Source organism: Olea europaea, chromosome 4, assembly GCF_002742605.1.
Source record: "Olea europaea var. sylvestris chromosome 4, O_europaea_v1, whole genome shotgun sequence".
Taxonomy (NCBI): domain Eukaryota; kingdom Viridiplantae; phylum Streptophyta; class Magnoliopsida; order Lamiales; family Oleaceae; genus Olea; species Olea europaea.
In genome coordinates, this window is record NC_036240.1 from 18,968,281 (window position 1) to 18,983,572 (window position 15,292).

Here is a 15,292-nt window from a genome sequence, read left to right on the forward strand (position 1 = left end):
TATGCAAATTTCTATCTTTGTACTGTTTGATTAATACTTTTTTCTATGGAAAATATTTTTTGACTTTTGGTCATGTGAGGGAGAGTAGTTTTTTTCAAGATAATTAAACCTCTCTCTCTCTCCCATCTACTTAGGTTGAAAATAAAATTAATCAAATATATTTAATTGAAAATTTTCATGCAAATAATTTTTAGACAATTCAATTGCTTATAATTTATTTTCTTTCTATGTAAATTTCATACTCGCAATCAAACACACTTAAATGAAAAAGTAGATGGGCCGCACCATTACTTGGCGGAATTTTCGCATTAGTCACAAAAAATTATTTTGTTCTAAAGTAGTAGTTGAAATTTGTTCTTTATTTCACTGAAGATCGTTCTCTTAAATACTATTTATTAAAATGGAATGGCATATGTAGAAGCGGTCCATGTTGGCCAATTTGTAAGGTGGAAATTCCATTAGAAAAATTAATAGAATTTAATCAAGTAACTATAGTGAAATGAAAAATAACTTTCATCGACTAATTTATAATAATATAGCGTGAAAGTAGGCTGTATTTTAACCCTGTAAACAAAACCAAAACATCTAAACAATGTCTTGCTTGATGATTATTGTTTTTGACCTCTAAAAATTCAAATTTGAGATAATTTACACTTCACAACATGTAAATAGCTATAGAGACTACCTTGTCAATATAGAGCGAGCATGGTCGTATTATGTTACTTAGCAAAATCGATCATGTTTTTGCCTATCGCAAATATGGTAGGAGCTTTTTGTGTAAGAAGTCTAAATCAGGGCCGATTTGGCAAAACTTTTAAAAAGTCAAAAATTGCTTATAAGAATAAAAAGTTACTTTTGAAACTTATTTAGATAATTTTTATAAGTTCTTTGTCTAGTTAGTAGAACTTTTAGAGAGAGTTTATGTAATGTAACTATCTCAAATAGCTCTTCTACAAAAAGTAGAAAGCCTACCAAACGGGTAATTATCGTTCTTGTCTTTATCAATGTACCCCGAGTACGGTATTGTGTGGACATCCATTTGAAATATCGAACAACATACACAACACAACAGAACAAAAAGAGGCAAGCACACTTTGAAATGGCTGTGATGGTGGGATGTCATTGCATCATAAATTTCGAAACCCCAACCGTGTCTCCCCAAACAATATTTATAAATATATATGTATATGTAATATCATAGCACAAAACTTGGTTCATCTTTTCAATAAATGCCTATTCTATCCAGCAATCACTTCTACTAGCATCCCATTTTTTTCCTTCCTATTCCAAGAACTGCTTTTACTTTTAAGTGCCATATCTCTTGGAATTCCGAGCTGGGGTAAGCCTGAAATGAGTAGTAGCCATGAGAGTCCATTCTCATTCTCGGATGAGAAGACGAAAGGAGATAACAATAAGAAATCTCCAGAGAAAGTTTCGTTTTTAAAATTGTTTGCATTTGCCGATGCTTACGACTATTTTCTCATGTTTATTGGATCCATTGGTGCCTGTGTGCATGGTGCTTCCGTCCCTGTCTTCTTCATTTTCTTCGGAAAGTTGATCAATATCATCGGCTTGGCTTATCTCTTCCCAAAAGAAGCTTCTCACAAAGTCGCTAAGGTATCAAGTATCGTTAACTTTATCAAACACTCATTTATTTTTTGCGATCAATCAATTAAAACCTATATTTCTTTTGCAGTATTCATTGGATTTGGTATATCTGAGTATAGTCATACTGTTTTCATCGTGGACAGGTAAAAAAAATTGTCTCCCATTTCTGAATTATATTCAAAATTTAGCAAATAAATATATGTGAAAAATTGATTTAAAATGAAAAAAAAATAAAAATTACAGAGGTGGCTTTTTGGATGCATTCTGGGGAAAGACAAGCCACGAAAATGAGAATGGCATATCTGAGATCTATGTTAAATCAAGATGTCAGTCGTTTTGACACTGAAGCTTCTACTGGAGAAGTCATTTCAGCTATCACTACTGATATCATTGTTGTTCAAGATGCCATTTCAGAAAAGGTTAGCATCGTCTTGCTATAAAAAAGATTGTGTTTGACCGTACTTAAAAGTTAGTTTTCTAGAAATTAAGGGTGCGGTTGGTTTCTATTTTCATTTTCAAAACGATTTTTAGTTTTCCCTGAAAACGGCTCGTTTTTCGCATTTTAAGCGTTTTCGACATTTATAATTGAAATCGCTAAAAATGATAAAAAGTTATTTTGCGTTTTCAGTTATAAATTTTAACTCGTACGGACCAAACGTGTTTTTCGTATTTTCGAAAACGGAAAATAAAAAATGAAAAATGGGCTGAAAACAGCAAATCAATCACGTCCTAAGTAAAGATGGTTAAATAATTTAAAATAATTTCGAAAAAAGTGACATCTATATTTAAAGTAAAGTCACTAATAATTACTGCCCAACCAAATGCATTTATGGTTCTCGGCCATGTTATAATTATTCTAGTTGTTAGTTGAACGGTTTGATGGCACTTCATGTGCCCATCAATAGTTATTCTTTATGCAGATGGCAAGGTGTGACAGAGAATTAATGTTATTCGTAAGTCTCTAGAGTTCAAATTACTTCTTCAACTTGTGAAGGATAAACTCTCAACAAGTTAAACGAATAATTTGATCCGTCTAAAGTCGAAAAAAATGATTTAATTTCAAAATTAAAAAATATATATTTAATATGAACATTGATGTTCTCGAATGAACTATCATCTTGGATGAGTGTTAAAATTAAATTACGACATCTCAAGGATGGCAAAATGTTCTGTCTTCACCTCAAATGGGGTGGGTATTCCGTGGTTAGTTGAGAATTGAGGTGGGGATGGAGAGCATGATTCTTATCCCAAACTCTTGCACAATTATTTTATTTTAATTTTTTCACGTCTTTAAGTATTTTATATTTAAAAATAATCTTAAAAATGTAAGTACATAGAGAAATGAATACTGAATGAGAATATTTTAATTTTTGCACATCCTATCCGACCTTTAGAAAATTTCTTGGATAAGAAAAGGAGAAGGTAATAATTTATTTAGAATTTCCGTTTTTAGTAGAAAACAGTCTATAATAAGGGGTGTTTGAGCCACATTATTTTGGTAATAATGCATTCTTGAATAGTGTATTGATGAGAAATGTGTGGTTAAAAAATAAGGAAAAGTTTTTGATCTGCGTGTAATATTATTTTATTGAAAAATGTGATTAAAATAATGTCAAATCACTGTCTAGGAATGTATTTTTTTGGAATAATGTGGCTCAAACAGACACTTAATCTTTAAAAAAATTTAAATAAATAAAAAATTGCACCACTCAAGAAATTGTAAGTGCAAAGAAATTTGAATAAAATACTACAAATAGGAGAAAATGCATAATTGATCCCTAACTTATTGCTTGGATACAATGTTGATCTTCAAACTTTTAAATCGAATAAATTAGTCCTCAACCTCAATGAAATCAGATTTTAACTTGAATTGGAAGCAATAAACTTGAAGTCTAGTTCCCTTTCAAAGATTTAACAACTTACTATGCAGTCGACAGATAACAGATTATGAGTCAATTGTGTGAGTTTTGTCTATTAAACATCAACACTTACCCCATGTTTGGCTAACCTTAAATTTTTATTTTTTTTATGTATAAGGCTCTGTTTGACCCCATTTTTGTGAAAATTGAATTCTGTAAAAGTGATTTTTTTAATTTTTTTTGAAGAATATATGGTTAAAATGCAGAGAAATTATTTTGGTTTATATGTAAATTATTTTATTAGAAGAATATGATTAAAAATGAGTTTCAAAAAAAAAAAATGAAACTTTAAAGAATGTGGATAATATAAAGGGTAATTAGCACAAAACATTCCTATCTTTCATGATTTTTGTGGAAAACGTCCCTACCTTTCTTTTTTGGCGCATTTCATCCCCACCTTTACATTTTCTTGTGTAAAACATCCTCTTCATCATTTTTCTCAATAAAAAGTTATAAAATGACTAATATACCCTTCTATTTAAATAAAAAAAATAAAGAACTAATTGCAATCACAGTTCCAATTTTTAAAAAAGTTCAAAAGAGGAGGTGGTGGAGGAGAATTTATTCATTTTTTTATTTGGAACTACGATTGCATTTAGTTCTTTATTTTTTTTATTTAAATAGAAGGGTATATTAGTTATTTTATAGCTTTTTATTGAGAAAATGATAAAAATGATGTTTTGCACAAGAAAAGGTAAAGATAGGAATGAAATGAGCCAAAAAAGAAAGGTAGGGACGTTTTGTGCTAATTACTCTAAGATAAAATAGGGGCTAAGTAAATAAGTAAAAGATCTAAAATGTAAAATTATTATTATCTTTTGTTTTGTGTATGATTTTTGGTAATGGGTGCAGGTAGGAAATTTTATGCACTATATCAGCCGTTTTATATCAGGATTTGCCATAGGTTTCATAAGAGTATGGCAAATAAGTCTTGTGACACTTTCAATCGTACCCTTGATCGCACTTGCTGGTGGGATCTATGCCTATGTAGCCACTGGGCTAATTGCCAGAGTTCGCAGATCCTATATAAAAGCAGGAGAAATTGCAGAAGAGGTTCGTCCCTTATTTTGTATAGTCTTTATAAATGAATTTGCATTTTTTTATACACCTTTGAAGACAAAGAAAGCCACTAGTTTTGCTTGGTTGGTCGGGAATGCTGCACTTATTAATTTATGTCGGGGTTTGCGTAGCCCATGCCATATTAGTTATAGTCTAGCGGTGTAAAGGATAGGAATGAGGTTATCTCACGCCTTGTTGGCACCCGCAATGTAGGGGTTCGATTCCTGAAACATGGAGTTGGACTTCTTGTAGGCGCAGTGTACATGCAGCTTTTGTTCCCTGACTTGTTGGAGCACATCCCACGATTTACCTCCCTCACAAAACTCTATGGATAGGCTGGTGGGGACCCTCAAGATTGGGGTTCAACATTTGCCATATTAGTTATATTCTAAGCCTAAGCAATGAACATGTTTGATGCGACTTATATCACTATGAATTAGATTGCACGTCACATAATTGTTAGTTCTAAGAGCATGTTTGGCTTAGCTTAAAAGTACAGTAGTCATTGACTTTTCTCCACAGTATTAGGTGCGATACTATTTAGAGATGATCATTCTTTTTTGAATTTTATTTGTTGTACAATCGGGATTGACAACCAACCACTCACATGGAGAGGGGGTCTACGATTTTTTATTAATCGTGGGTCCACCATGTAAGTAGTTGTCAACTGGGATTGTACAATTAGCATGGTCCTTTTTGAGAAGAAACAGAGCTAAGCATGCTCCAAGGATAATAAATTTTCAACTGATTTGACTAATGTGTTATATGTTGGAGTGCTCTAATTTGTTGCATTTTACAGGTAATTGGTAATGTCAGAACGGTGCAAGCATTTGCAGGAGAAGAAATAGCAGTGAACTCATATATGACATCTTTGTTGAACACGTACAAGTATGGGAAGAAAGCAGGCTTGGCCAAGGGTCTTGGACTTGGAACCTTACACTGTGTTCTTTTTCTTTCATGGTCATTGCTTGTTTGGTTCACTAGCATTGTTGTACATAAGAATATTGCCAACGGAGGAGATTCTTTCACGACCATGCTCAATGTCGTTATTGCTGGCCTGTAAGCTTTTCATTTTTTCTTAGATATTCGAATGTCATTATGACATTAACCTATGAACAGTAGATTGGATTTTTACTTCGAGTGACCAACAAAGTATCAACTTTGGCCTAGTCATCAAGTTACTCGATGGTGTGTTTGGAGCATTTACTTATATATTTCTGGTCATTCACATATTAACGTTTACTATTCTATCGAAAAAAAAGTTATTTTCCAAATATTCTCGATGATCAGTTAACCTGGGAATGCACATTGTTTTCCAGGTTTTCACTGTGTGTAAAAATGAATTACATGAAATAATGCTCTGTCACATTCTGTGATTATCTTCACAACGGAAACGATAAATAGCATCTGTTATTCTCAGGTCATTGGGGCAAGCAGCACCAGACATTACAGCATTTATTCGGGCAAAGGCAGCTGCATATCCTATCTTTGAGATGATTGAAAGAAATAAGATCGGCAAAACCAGGTCCGAAAATGCTCTAAGACCGAGTAAAGTAGATGGTCACATCCAATTCAAGGACGTAACATTTAGCTATCCGTCCCGACCTGATGTGTTGATTTTCAACAAACTTTCTCTAAATATTCATTCTGGAAAGATAATAGCCCTTGTTGGAGGAAGTGGATCTGGGAAGAGCACAGTTATATCTTTGATAGAACGTTTCTATGATCCCCTCTCTGGACATATACTATTAGATGGAAATGATATTAGGGAGCTCGATTTGAAGTGGCTTAGGAAGCAAATTGGTTTGGTAAATCAGGAGCCTGCACTTTTTGCCACTACTATTAGGGAGAACATTCTCTATGGGAAAGATGATGCCACAATGGAAGAGATTACACGTGCAGCAAAACTTTCCGAGGCAATCAATTTTGTTAACAACCTTCCAGATAGATTCGAAACTCAGGTACATTTTTATCTCCTTACTATGTATTGGACATAGAAATTTAGATGCATTCTGAGGTAGCTTTAACACTTGAGAGTTTGTCAACTTTTTGGCACAAAGTTTCTTGAGACTCTATTGATGAATTCGTTGGCTTAATATATAGTTGCCTAGGGAACGAGGGAATTAAGATTTGAGTTTACGGTGTTACTGAGTACTTGTGGATACTTTTTACAGGTGGGTGAGAGAGGAATACAACTATCAGGTGGACAAAAGCAAAGAATTGCAATATCACGTGCTATAGTAAAAAATCCTTCAGTACTTTTGTTGGATGAAGCGACTAGTGCACTTGATGCAGAGTCTGAAAAGAGTGTGCAAGAGGCTCTTGATCGGGTGATGGTGGGGCGAACGACTGTTGTTGTGGCTCACCGTCTATCTACTGTTAGAAATGCTGATACAATAGCTGTCGTGCAAAATGGTGCAATAGTAGAAATTGGAAGCCATGAAGAACTCATCTCAATACCAAATAGTGCATATGCTTCCCTTGTTCAGCTACAAGAGACAGTTTCATTGCGACGCCTCCCGTCACATGGACCTACCATGGGACGACCTCTCAGGTACAAAATTCACCTTCTAGGATTTTTTATTTTTTATTTTACAGCAATTACAAAGGTATCATAGTTCTGCTCAAGAAAAGTTCAATAGCAGTCTAACAATTGCAGATATAAATTTAGCTTTACGCACATATTGAAGTTTAGAACCTGAAAATGATGATAATTTGTTACTGTTTTCCAACTTAATTTTCTTAAAAATCTTATTATCAAGAAATACTATCTGCACAATCATTTTTTGGCAATACGTTTGACAATATTACATGTCCCACATGAAGCATGATAATCTTGGTACTGATTTCATTTTGACAATGCTGAATCACTTATTGGATGCCTTTTATTATACCTTTTGAACATTATTTATTTTCTTTGTATAGCATTAGGTACTCACGTGAAGGTAGCATTAGGTATTCACGTGAATTATCCCGCACAACTACAAGAAGCCATGGTGCTAGTTTTCGTTCAGAGAAATCTATAAGCAGATTCGGTGCCGATGGACCAGAGAATATTGCACCAACACATATTTCATCTGGAAGATTGTATTCCATGGTGCGTCCTGATTGGTTTTATGGGGTCTTTGGCACCATGTGTGCATTTATTGCTGGGGCTCAAATGCCTCTTTTTGCTCTTGGAGTTACTCAAGCTCTTGTGTCTTACTATATGGACTGGGACACTACACGGCGTGAAGTAAAGAAAATTGCTTTCCTATTTTGTGGGGGTGCTGTGATAACTGTCATTGTTCATGCCATTACACATCTATGTTTTGGGATCATGGGAGAACGGCTCACACTTCGGGTTCGAAAGATGATGTTTACTGGTAATGTTAATTCCATAGTCTACTGTAATACGCCACAATACTTGAAAACTTACATGGGTTTAAGTTATTTTCTTGTGATGAATTCATTGAAATCTCTAGTCACTTAGAAGACAAATCTACTGATTTAGACTAGGAAAAAATTGGAAATCTGGATACCGAACAAAATGGTATCTAATTAAATCAATAATACTCAAGAAACTCAATGTAATATTATCATTGTCATCTGTACCTTGTAGAGCATGTTTGCTTATTCACTTTTGTTCAATTGCAGCTATGTTGAGGAACGAGATTGGATGGTTTGATGACGTGAACAATGGAAGTTCTATGCTAGCATCACTATTAGAAAGTGATGCAACTTTGTTGCGATCTGTAGTGGTTGATCGTTCTACAATCCTGTTACAGAATGTCGGCTTGGTTGTCACCTCATTCATTATCTCTTTCATCTTGAACTGGAGGCTCACTCTTGTAGTGATAGCCACATATCCATTGATTATTAGTGGTCATATCAGCGAGGTATCCATTCTTTCCACTTTCGTGTTTGCAGGCTGTGAAAATTTATAAAATATTTCGATCACTCATCTTTCTTTTGTTTCAGAAACTTTTCATGCAAGGCTATGGTGGTGACTTAAGCAAAGCATATCTCAAAGCTAACATGCTTGCTGGCGAGGCTGTGAGTAACATTCGAACTGTTGCAGCATTTTGCTCAGAGGAGAAAGTGCTTGATCTTTATGCTCGTGAGCTGGTTGAACCATCTCGGCATTCTTTTAGACGTGGTCAGACTGCTGGATTATTTTATGGAGTCTCTCAGTTTTTCATATTCTCGTCTTATGGGCTTGCTTTATGGTATGTTGCTTTAGCTTCAATATTTCAAAATTTCAATAGAGAAAGTTGTTCCAAAACAATAAAGAATTAGGATTCTATATGAGCACTGATGTTAAGACTGTTTCTAAACTGGCATATACTAGGTAAAACATTAATGGAGTCTTGATTTTAGTTTGATGAATCAATAGAATCGAATGACATCATGCTAATCTTTTTCAAACGTTTTTAGGTATGGTTCGATTCTGATGGGAAAGGAACTTTCTAGCTTCAAAAATGTCATGAAAACATTTATGGTTCTGATTGTAACGGCCTTAGCTATGGGTGAGACACTGGCTATGGCACCCGATCTCCTAAAGGGAAACCGAATGGTGGCATCAGTTTTTGAAGTGTTAGATCGGAAGACAGAGATTTTAAGTGATGTAGGAGAAGAGGTTACAAGGATAGATGGCACAATTGAGCTCAAGGATGTTGAATTTAGTTATCCTTCAAGACCTAATGTTCTAATTTTCAAGGACTTCAATCTTCGAGTACATGCTGGTAGAAGTATGGCATTAGTTGGACAAAGTGGTTCTGGGAAAAGCTCTGTAATTTCTCTCATACTCAGATTTTATGATCCAACAAGTGGGAAAATAATGATTGATGGTAAGTTTCTTTTGCTATATAAATGCTCACTTCTAGTGACTGATATGAAGGATTTGTAAAATGATACAACTTGTGCATATTTAGTAAACATTAATGTCTACGAGTTGTTATCGAATGCTACTGATGTTGTCAAATTTATGTAGGCAAAGACATCAAGAAATTAAAGCTCAAATCTCTAAGGAAATACATCGGATTGGTCCAACAAGAGCCGGCTCTTTTTGCCACGTCAATCCATGAAAACATTCTTTATGGTAAAGAGGGTGCTACAGAGGGAGAAATTATAGAAGCAGCAAAGCTAGCTAATGCACATAGTTTCATCAGCGCCCTTCCCGAGGGCTATTCAACTAAAGTTGGTGAGCGAGGTGTTCAACTTTCTGGTGGACAAAAGCAAAGAGTTGCGATTGCACGAGCTATTTTGAAGAACCCTTCTATTCTGCTCTTGGATGAAGCAACTAGTGCTCTTGACGTAGAATCAGAACGCTTGGTGCAACAAGCTTTAGATCGGTTGATGAAGAATAGAACGACAATCATGGTGGCACATAGATTATCTACCATTAAAAATGCAGATCAAATATCGATTTTGCAAGACGGGAAGATGATAGAGCAAGGGACTCATTCTTCTCTTGTAGAGAACAAAGATGGCGCTTATTATAAACTCATTAGCTTGCAGCAACAACAGCAACACCACCACAACTGACAATAATTTCTTTTTCTATTTTCTTTAACATATCTTGGTGTATGTGTTAAAGTTAATGTTTATGTTGAAATATAGTGATTACTTGTTGCCAAAACGTACGTTCAATTTAGAAATTCTTTTCTTGTTCTTGTTCTCCCATCTTTAGGAGGTTTATTAATGATCATTTAGCTTGCAATATAGATGTTGAAATGAATATAAACATCCACTTCAAAATAAAGATGCGTGCTACTTATTTTCGAGCTCTCTTTTCTTCAACTACTTATCTCAATCAATCATAATACTGCCCACTAGAGTTATCGAAAATAGGAGGGAAAAACCAAACTTGCACCCGTTAAGTAAATTAGTGGAGAAGTTTTCAAGAGAGACTTCCATAATATCTCGTCACATTTCTATCGTTGTCGACTCTTTCTTGGAAACTTCAATGCTCATAAATTATTTTTCTTTTCAGGACAGTACCACTATCAAATTTCAAACATGGAGTTCACTTCAAAAAGGGGCTATGAAACTAGGAATACTAGTCTAAGAGTCTGACCTATCCCTTATGTACGTTTGGAAAGCAAGAACATGTATTGTTTTAAAAGGTTGAACTCCAACCTTAAGGGTCCTCCACCGCCCCTGCCCTGGAGCATCGTGAGGGAGGTAAATCGCAGATTATGCCTCCAAGGGTACAAGATGGAAGGCTGCTTGTACACTTGCACTTACCCAAGAGCCAAATTCATATTTCAGGATTCGAACCTTTGACGCGGCAGCTTCAAGCAAAGCTGGATTTCTCCACCCTCCCCTTTTACCACTTGGAGATGTGCCCTGAGGGCGAACATGTATTGTTTTATTCTCATTTCTAGGGGAGAAGCAACACGACCCTGGATTACCCAATGCAACAAATCAACAATATCAAATAAAGCCCATCGTGGGGCCCAAAAGAAAAATCAAAACCAAGATTTTGGACTAGTCGAAGCAAGTTAGTCTCGACATTGCTCAAGCAAAAACAAATGGATGAATAAAGCTATTTGGTTATGAGATAACAACGCCTTATTTATTGATTTGACTTTTTTTTTTTTTTTGTTCAAACTCCAATGAAATGTTGAAATTTGGCATTGTATAAATTCATCTGGAAAATCTGTTTGTACATGTAGCATTGTTGTCAATGGATTGAGCAAGCAACTAACCTTGTTTTGCATATGCAAATTTTGTACCCTCAAGGAAAAGAAACACGGTCACCCCCTTCATTCCAACTGTAATGACAACTCCCATTTGATCCCTAATAATTCATCGACCCTAAGTTCTCTATCAAACTCTAATCCCTGCATCATTATTCAATTTTAGCTCTTCAAACCTTAGGGGAGTCTACTTGCTCTTTGGAGCTACTTTCTCGCATCACTCCTACCACCTATAACCACGGCCTCTACAAAACTTCCCCATTCCCACATGGCTATCGCCACCTTACCAATAGCACTAGATAGTATCGGTCCCCGTGGAACACCCTATGTATACTTACAATTCTTTACTTTTTGAGCTTTTTAGATAAGGTACTTTTTTCTTACTCATAAAAAGCTACTTATTTTAAGTTTTAATTGGAATGATTAATTGAGCCTTGTTTAACTCTCATTTTCAACCATACACTTTATAAACTTTTATTTATTAAAATCGACAAAAAAATCTTATTTTTAACAAAATCAAACATGCGTTGAGTTATTAAAAAAAATGAAAAAGAAAAAGCAACCCTGCTTTATTCCCGTACAAGTAAATTTATATATAATTTTTTTAAGCTTAACCAAAAATGCAACTTCACAAATGCTAATCAAACACGGCATACTCTCCTCTCTGACACCTTTTATTGGCGGGAAAAAGAGGAAAAATCAGGCAGGGAGAAATGAGTTCGTCGGCGGTGGAGGCGGAGGCTCCTGACTTAGTTTGCGAGCTGGATAATGTCCAAGGAATCGTCGACGCACTTACCTCCGTCCGCTGGAAACGGCACCAAGTATCAATTACCCTTTTTCGTTTACTCTCTCATATTTTCATTTTTTGTTTTATTTTATCCGACTGTAATGAATTCAATTTTTTTTTCCTTGAATTCACACAACCAGGACGCCGTCGTAGAATTATCGGAACACGGCATAGTGATAATCGTCGAGGAAATCAGTTGTCTTCAGGCCAAAGTTTATTTACAACGTGAGGTATTATTATTATTATTTTATTTTTATACTGAAATTCTGTTTCAATTTAGTACCTCAGTTGAATAAATACTGGAAACTCCGTGTATTGATTCTGGGAGTGTTCTTTTTGATAGCTATTTGTTAGATATGAATATGGGGCGCAAGGGAGGCCACGATTTGGGGTGAGCTTAGGGCTATTTGTGGATTGTCTCAAAATATTTTCAGTTCCAGGGCGCTCAAACATCCTTGAAATCCAGTATCCTGGGCCTGACATGCAACTTCTTCTCAAGTACTAATTATGTTGCTCTCTCTTATTTGTTTCTGAAGTTGATCTGGTGTTCAATTTACTCATTTATTGAATTTAGAAATAATTTGCACCCTGCACTTGAGATACTTAGCTGGTCGAATATTGAGTTTCAACTTGCAGACAACTGATTTTGGTATTTGGCAATTGAGGAACAGCCATTTTGATTGCATCATTGCTTGTGATTAGGATTAGGACTTCATACTCGAGTTACTGACAAAAATGATTGCAAGAAAGTGATTACCACTATGGGAATTATAACTTGAACGATAGAAGAATGCATTCTAAATTGATAATAATGAATTCGGTAACTGGTGTAATGCAAATAATTAGAAGATGAAGTGAGAAGTGGAGAAGACTGATGGGGTGAACAAAGAAGAAAAGGATGGCAAGCTGAGTTAGGTTAATGAGGGAGCTAGATGATTTTCAATCTATTTACCTTGACACTTATATTGTCCAGAAAAACGCAATGAAATGCACCTGGAAGATTTGAAATATGATTTACAGCTACAATGAGCTCAACAGATTCATATGCGAACAAATCTTGTTTTGGGTGAAGTGAAACCCCTGAAACCTTGCATCATGACTTGGTATTTCAATTACGTAGTGTCTTTCTCTTTAGTGTAAATTGGCTGTGGAAGTTAATACAAAGCTCTTTCCAGATTTGTCTTGGAGATGTTCTTTTTCCGTAGATATTTCAATGTTTTTGTTGCAGAGAAAAGCTTTATGTTTAAAGTATTTCGTACATTATAAAAAAACATTGTTCTGTTTTGTGGTTTCAATACCTAAATCAAAGGTAAAAACTTTTAAACAAGTTAATACAAAGCTCTTTTCAGATTTGTCTTGGAGAATTTCTTTTTCCATAGATACTACAATGTTTTTGTTGCAGAGAAAAGCTTTCTGTTTAAAGTATTTCGTACATTATAAAAAAAGTTGTTCTGTTTTGTGGTTTCAATACCTAAATCAAAGGTAAAAACTCTTAAACAACTTTGAAGCATAGCTTGTACATGCAATCTGAGTTATCAGTTAGACATGAATCCATTCCTTTTTCTCCAGAAAGTTTCTTGTAATTTACATTTTCCTTGAGACACTCTCTCCTTTTGCTTTCCTTCTTCTTTTCAATGCATCAGATCTCTTGATTCAGTGGATGCTTGCCTTTATGCTGAGGTTAGTACAAGAATTCCGGAGACGGTCTCATGGGACTACAGCTTTGAACCTGCTGGAAGCATTCCACTCAGTTTCACGGTTAAAGTAATTCTGAACTTATACTGTGATTTTGTGAATTAGATTCTTGAAGAAATTTATCAGTGAAAGCATATTATAGGAGATGTATCTCATGTAATTAACATTGTGTGAATAGAATGTATTCCTTGGTTATGAAGCAAGGCAACTGCCTGCAGCAGCATGCATTATTTCTTATATTCGTGTAACTTAACATTATTTATATTTCTTTTTCTGAAGTACACTGTTGCGGATGAACCATTTTTTTATATCATCTATAGTTTGGGTGCAATTTTGACCACAATTGCTTGAAATAATGCATCTATGGTTTACCCATTTCTTCAATAGTCTACTGAATTTTAAGGTAAATCATTATTCTATCAGCATTATGACTTTTAAGCTGATAGTCTGCAGCTCTGAAGGAAGCTATAGATGATCTTGAGTGGCCTGGCTCAAGCATACAGATAAGTTTACAACCAGATCCCCCATCTGTCACCTTGAGGGGTGAAGGCCATGGAGACCTGCAGGTTCGCTCGTGCCCATTATTCACAGCCCGAAAATATTTTTTGGGTTCCACATTTATAACAGGCTAACAACTTATTTTTGCAGATCGACTTCAGTTACTATGCTAATTCAGATCTTTTGACTGCATTTAGCTGTGATCGGCAAATATCTCACAGCTACAAGTATAAATTCCTCCGGGCAACAACTTCAAACATCCCAGGTAGTGTTATCAAAGACAATCGAGGAAGCAAGTTAACTATTGGGAGAGGTGGAATGCTCAAAGTTCAGCACCTTGTTTCAGTTTCCAAACCATCCGTACCGCATACCCATGTTGATTCAGCTGGATATCAGCAACCCAGCCGTATTGCTTATATCGAGTTTTTTGTCAAGCCAGAGGTAGAAGATGATACTGGAAACGATTCATAGGATTCCTTGTGTGCATATTATATCGAGTTGAATTGTTTTATAATGAAGATTAAGCTGTTTTGCATCTTCCCTTTATCAGTTCATCTGTATACATTATGCTGGCCAATTATTTCGTGTAGCACTTGCATTCTTCCTCTTATCCTATTTGCTCGTGCAGAGTAATTATTTTATTCTGATCTATTAAACTTAATGTAGCTTTAGAATATTGAAGCCCATGAAGAACAAAACATCAATGGATGAGATGTCTGTACGAGATTGAGATGATATTTTGTTATACACTGTAAATTTATTTCACGACGACAGGAAATAAAAAAAACAGTTCATGAAATATGTATTTGTCGTTCAACATAAAGCATCATTCATTCTCTCTAATCTATGTATATGTATGAAAAGTTCGAATTTCGGTTCTCAATCTATTGGAATAATACCGAGTTGGTTCTCGACCATAAAATCAGGACAAGTGGATCTTCAACTCATTGTGAAGTTAGATTTAGATTTTCAACTTGGCTCAAATATATTTTCATGATAGCCACATAATGAGTTAAGCGAATCTGGACGTTTTGTTTTGGTTA

The 15,292-nt window shown here is 35.1% G+C and overlaps 2 protein-coding genes across 3 annotated transcripts; both read left to right on the forward strand.

The window, feature by feature from the left end:
- The first annotated feature begins 1,108 nt into the window (after nucleotides 1-1,108).
- LOC111393913 (ABC transporter B family member 2-like) lies at nucleotides 1,109-10,351 on the forward strand. Its single transcript, XM_023019686.1, has 12 exons — nucleotides 1,109-1,617; nucleotides 1,697-1,751; nucleotides 1,852-2,027; nucleotides 4,380-4,580; nucleotides 5,386-5,645; nucleotides 6,007-6,547; nucleotides 6,761-7,140; nucleotides 7,512-7,951; nucleotides 8,223-8,464; nucleotides 8,547-8,794; nucleotides 9,003-9,415; nucleotides 9,559-10,351. The coding sequence occupies exons 1-12, from the start codon at nucleotides 1,117-1,119 to the stop codon at nucleotides 10,110-10,112; spliced, it is 4,011 nt and encodes a 1,336-aa protein (XP_022875454.1). The 5' UTR covers nucleotides 1,109-1,116; the 3' UTR covers nucleotides 10,113-10,351.
- Nucleotides 10,352-11,904: 1,553 nt separating this feature from the next.
- Nucleotides 11,905-14,981, forward strand: LOC111393914. 2 transcript variants are annotated; one of them, XM_023019687.1, is made up of 6 exons: nucleotides 11,905-12,090; nucleotides 12,197-12,286; nucleotides 12,400-12,554; nucleotides 13,700-13,820; nucleotides 14,198-14,317; nucleotides 14,400-14,981. In XM_023019687.1, the coding sequence occupies exons 1-6, from the start codon at nucleotides 11,983-11,985 to the stop codon at nucleotides 14,718-14,720; spliced, it is 915 nt and encodes a 304-aa protein (XP_022875455.1). In that variant the 5' UTR covers nucleotides 11,905-11,982; the 3' UTR covers nucleotides 14,721-14,981. The 2 variants fall into 2 exon arrangements, with proteins under 2 accessions (XP_022875455.1, XP_022875456.1); XM_023019688.1 differs by having other exon boundaries at nucleotides 13,742-13,820.
- Nucleotides 14,982-15,292: the final 311 nt, after the last annotated feature.

Excerpts from the sequence above, each read along its gene's own strand:
- LOC111393913 (XM_023019686.1), top strand. The coding sequence starts at position 1,117 with ATGTCATTGCATCATAAATTTCGAAACCCCAACCGTGTCTCCCCAAAC. Across the intron at positions 6,548-6,760 it reads CAGATAGATTCGAAACTCAG|GTGGGTGAGAGAGGAATACA; the intron begins GTACATTTTTAT and ends TACTTTTTACAG. Across the intron at positions 8,795-9,002 it reads TCTTATGGGCTTGCTTTATG|GTATGGTTCGATTCTGATGG; the intron begins GTATGTTGCTTT and ends AAACGTTTTTAG.
- LOC111393914 (XM_023019687.1), top strand. The coding sequence starts at position 11,983 with ATGAGTTCGTCGGCGGTGGAGGCGGAGGCTCCTGACTTAGTTTGCGAG. Across the intron at positions 12,091-12,196 it reads TCCGCTGGAAACGGCACCAA|GACGCCGTCGTAGAATTATC; the intron begins GTATCAATTACC and ends TCACACAACCAG. Across the intron at positions 13,821-14,197 it reads CACTCAGTTTCACGGTTAAA|TCTGCAGCTCTGAAGGAAGC; the intron begins GTAATTCTGAAC and ends TTAAGCTGATAG.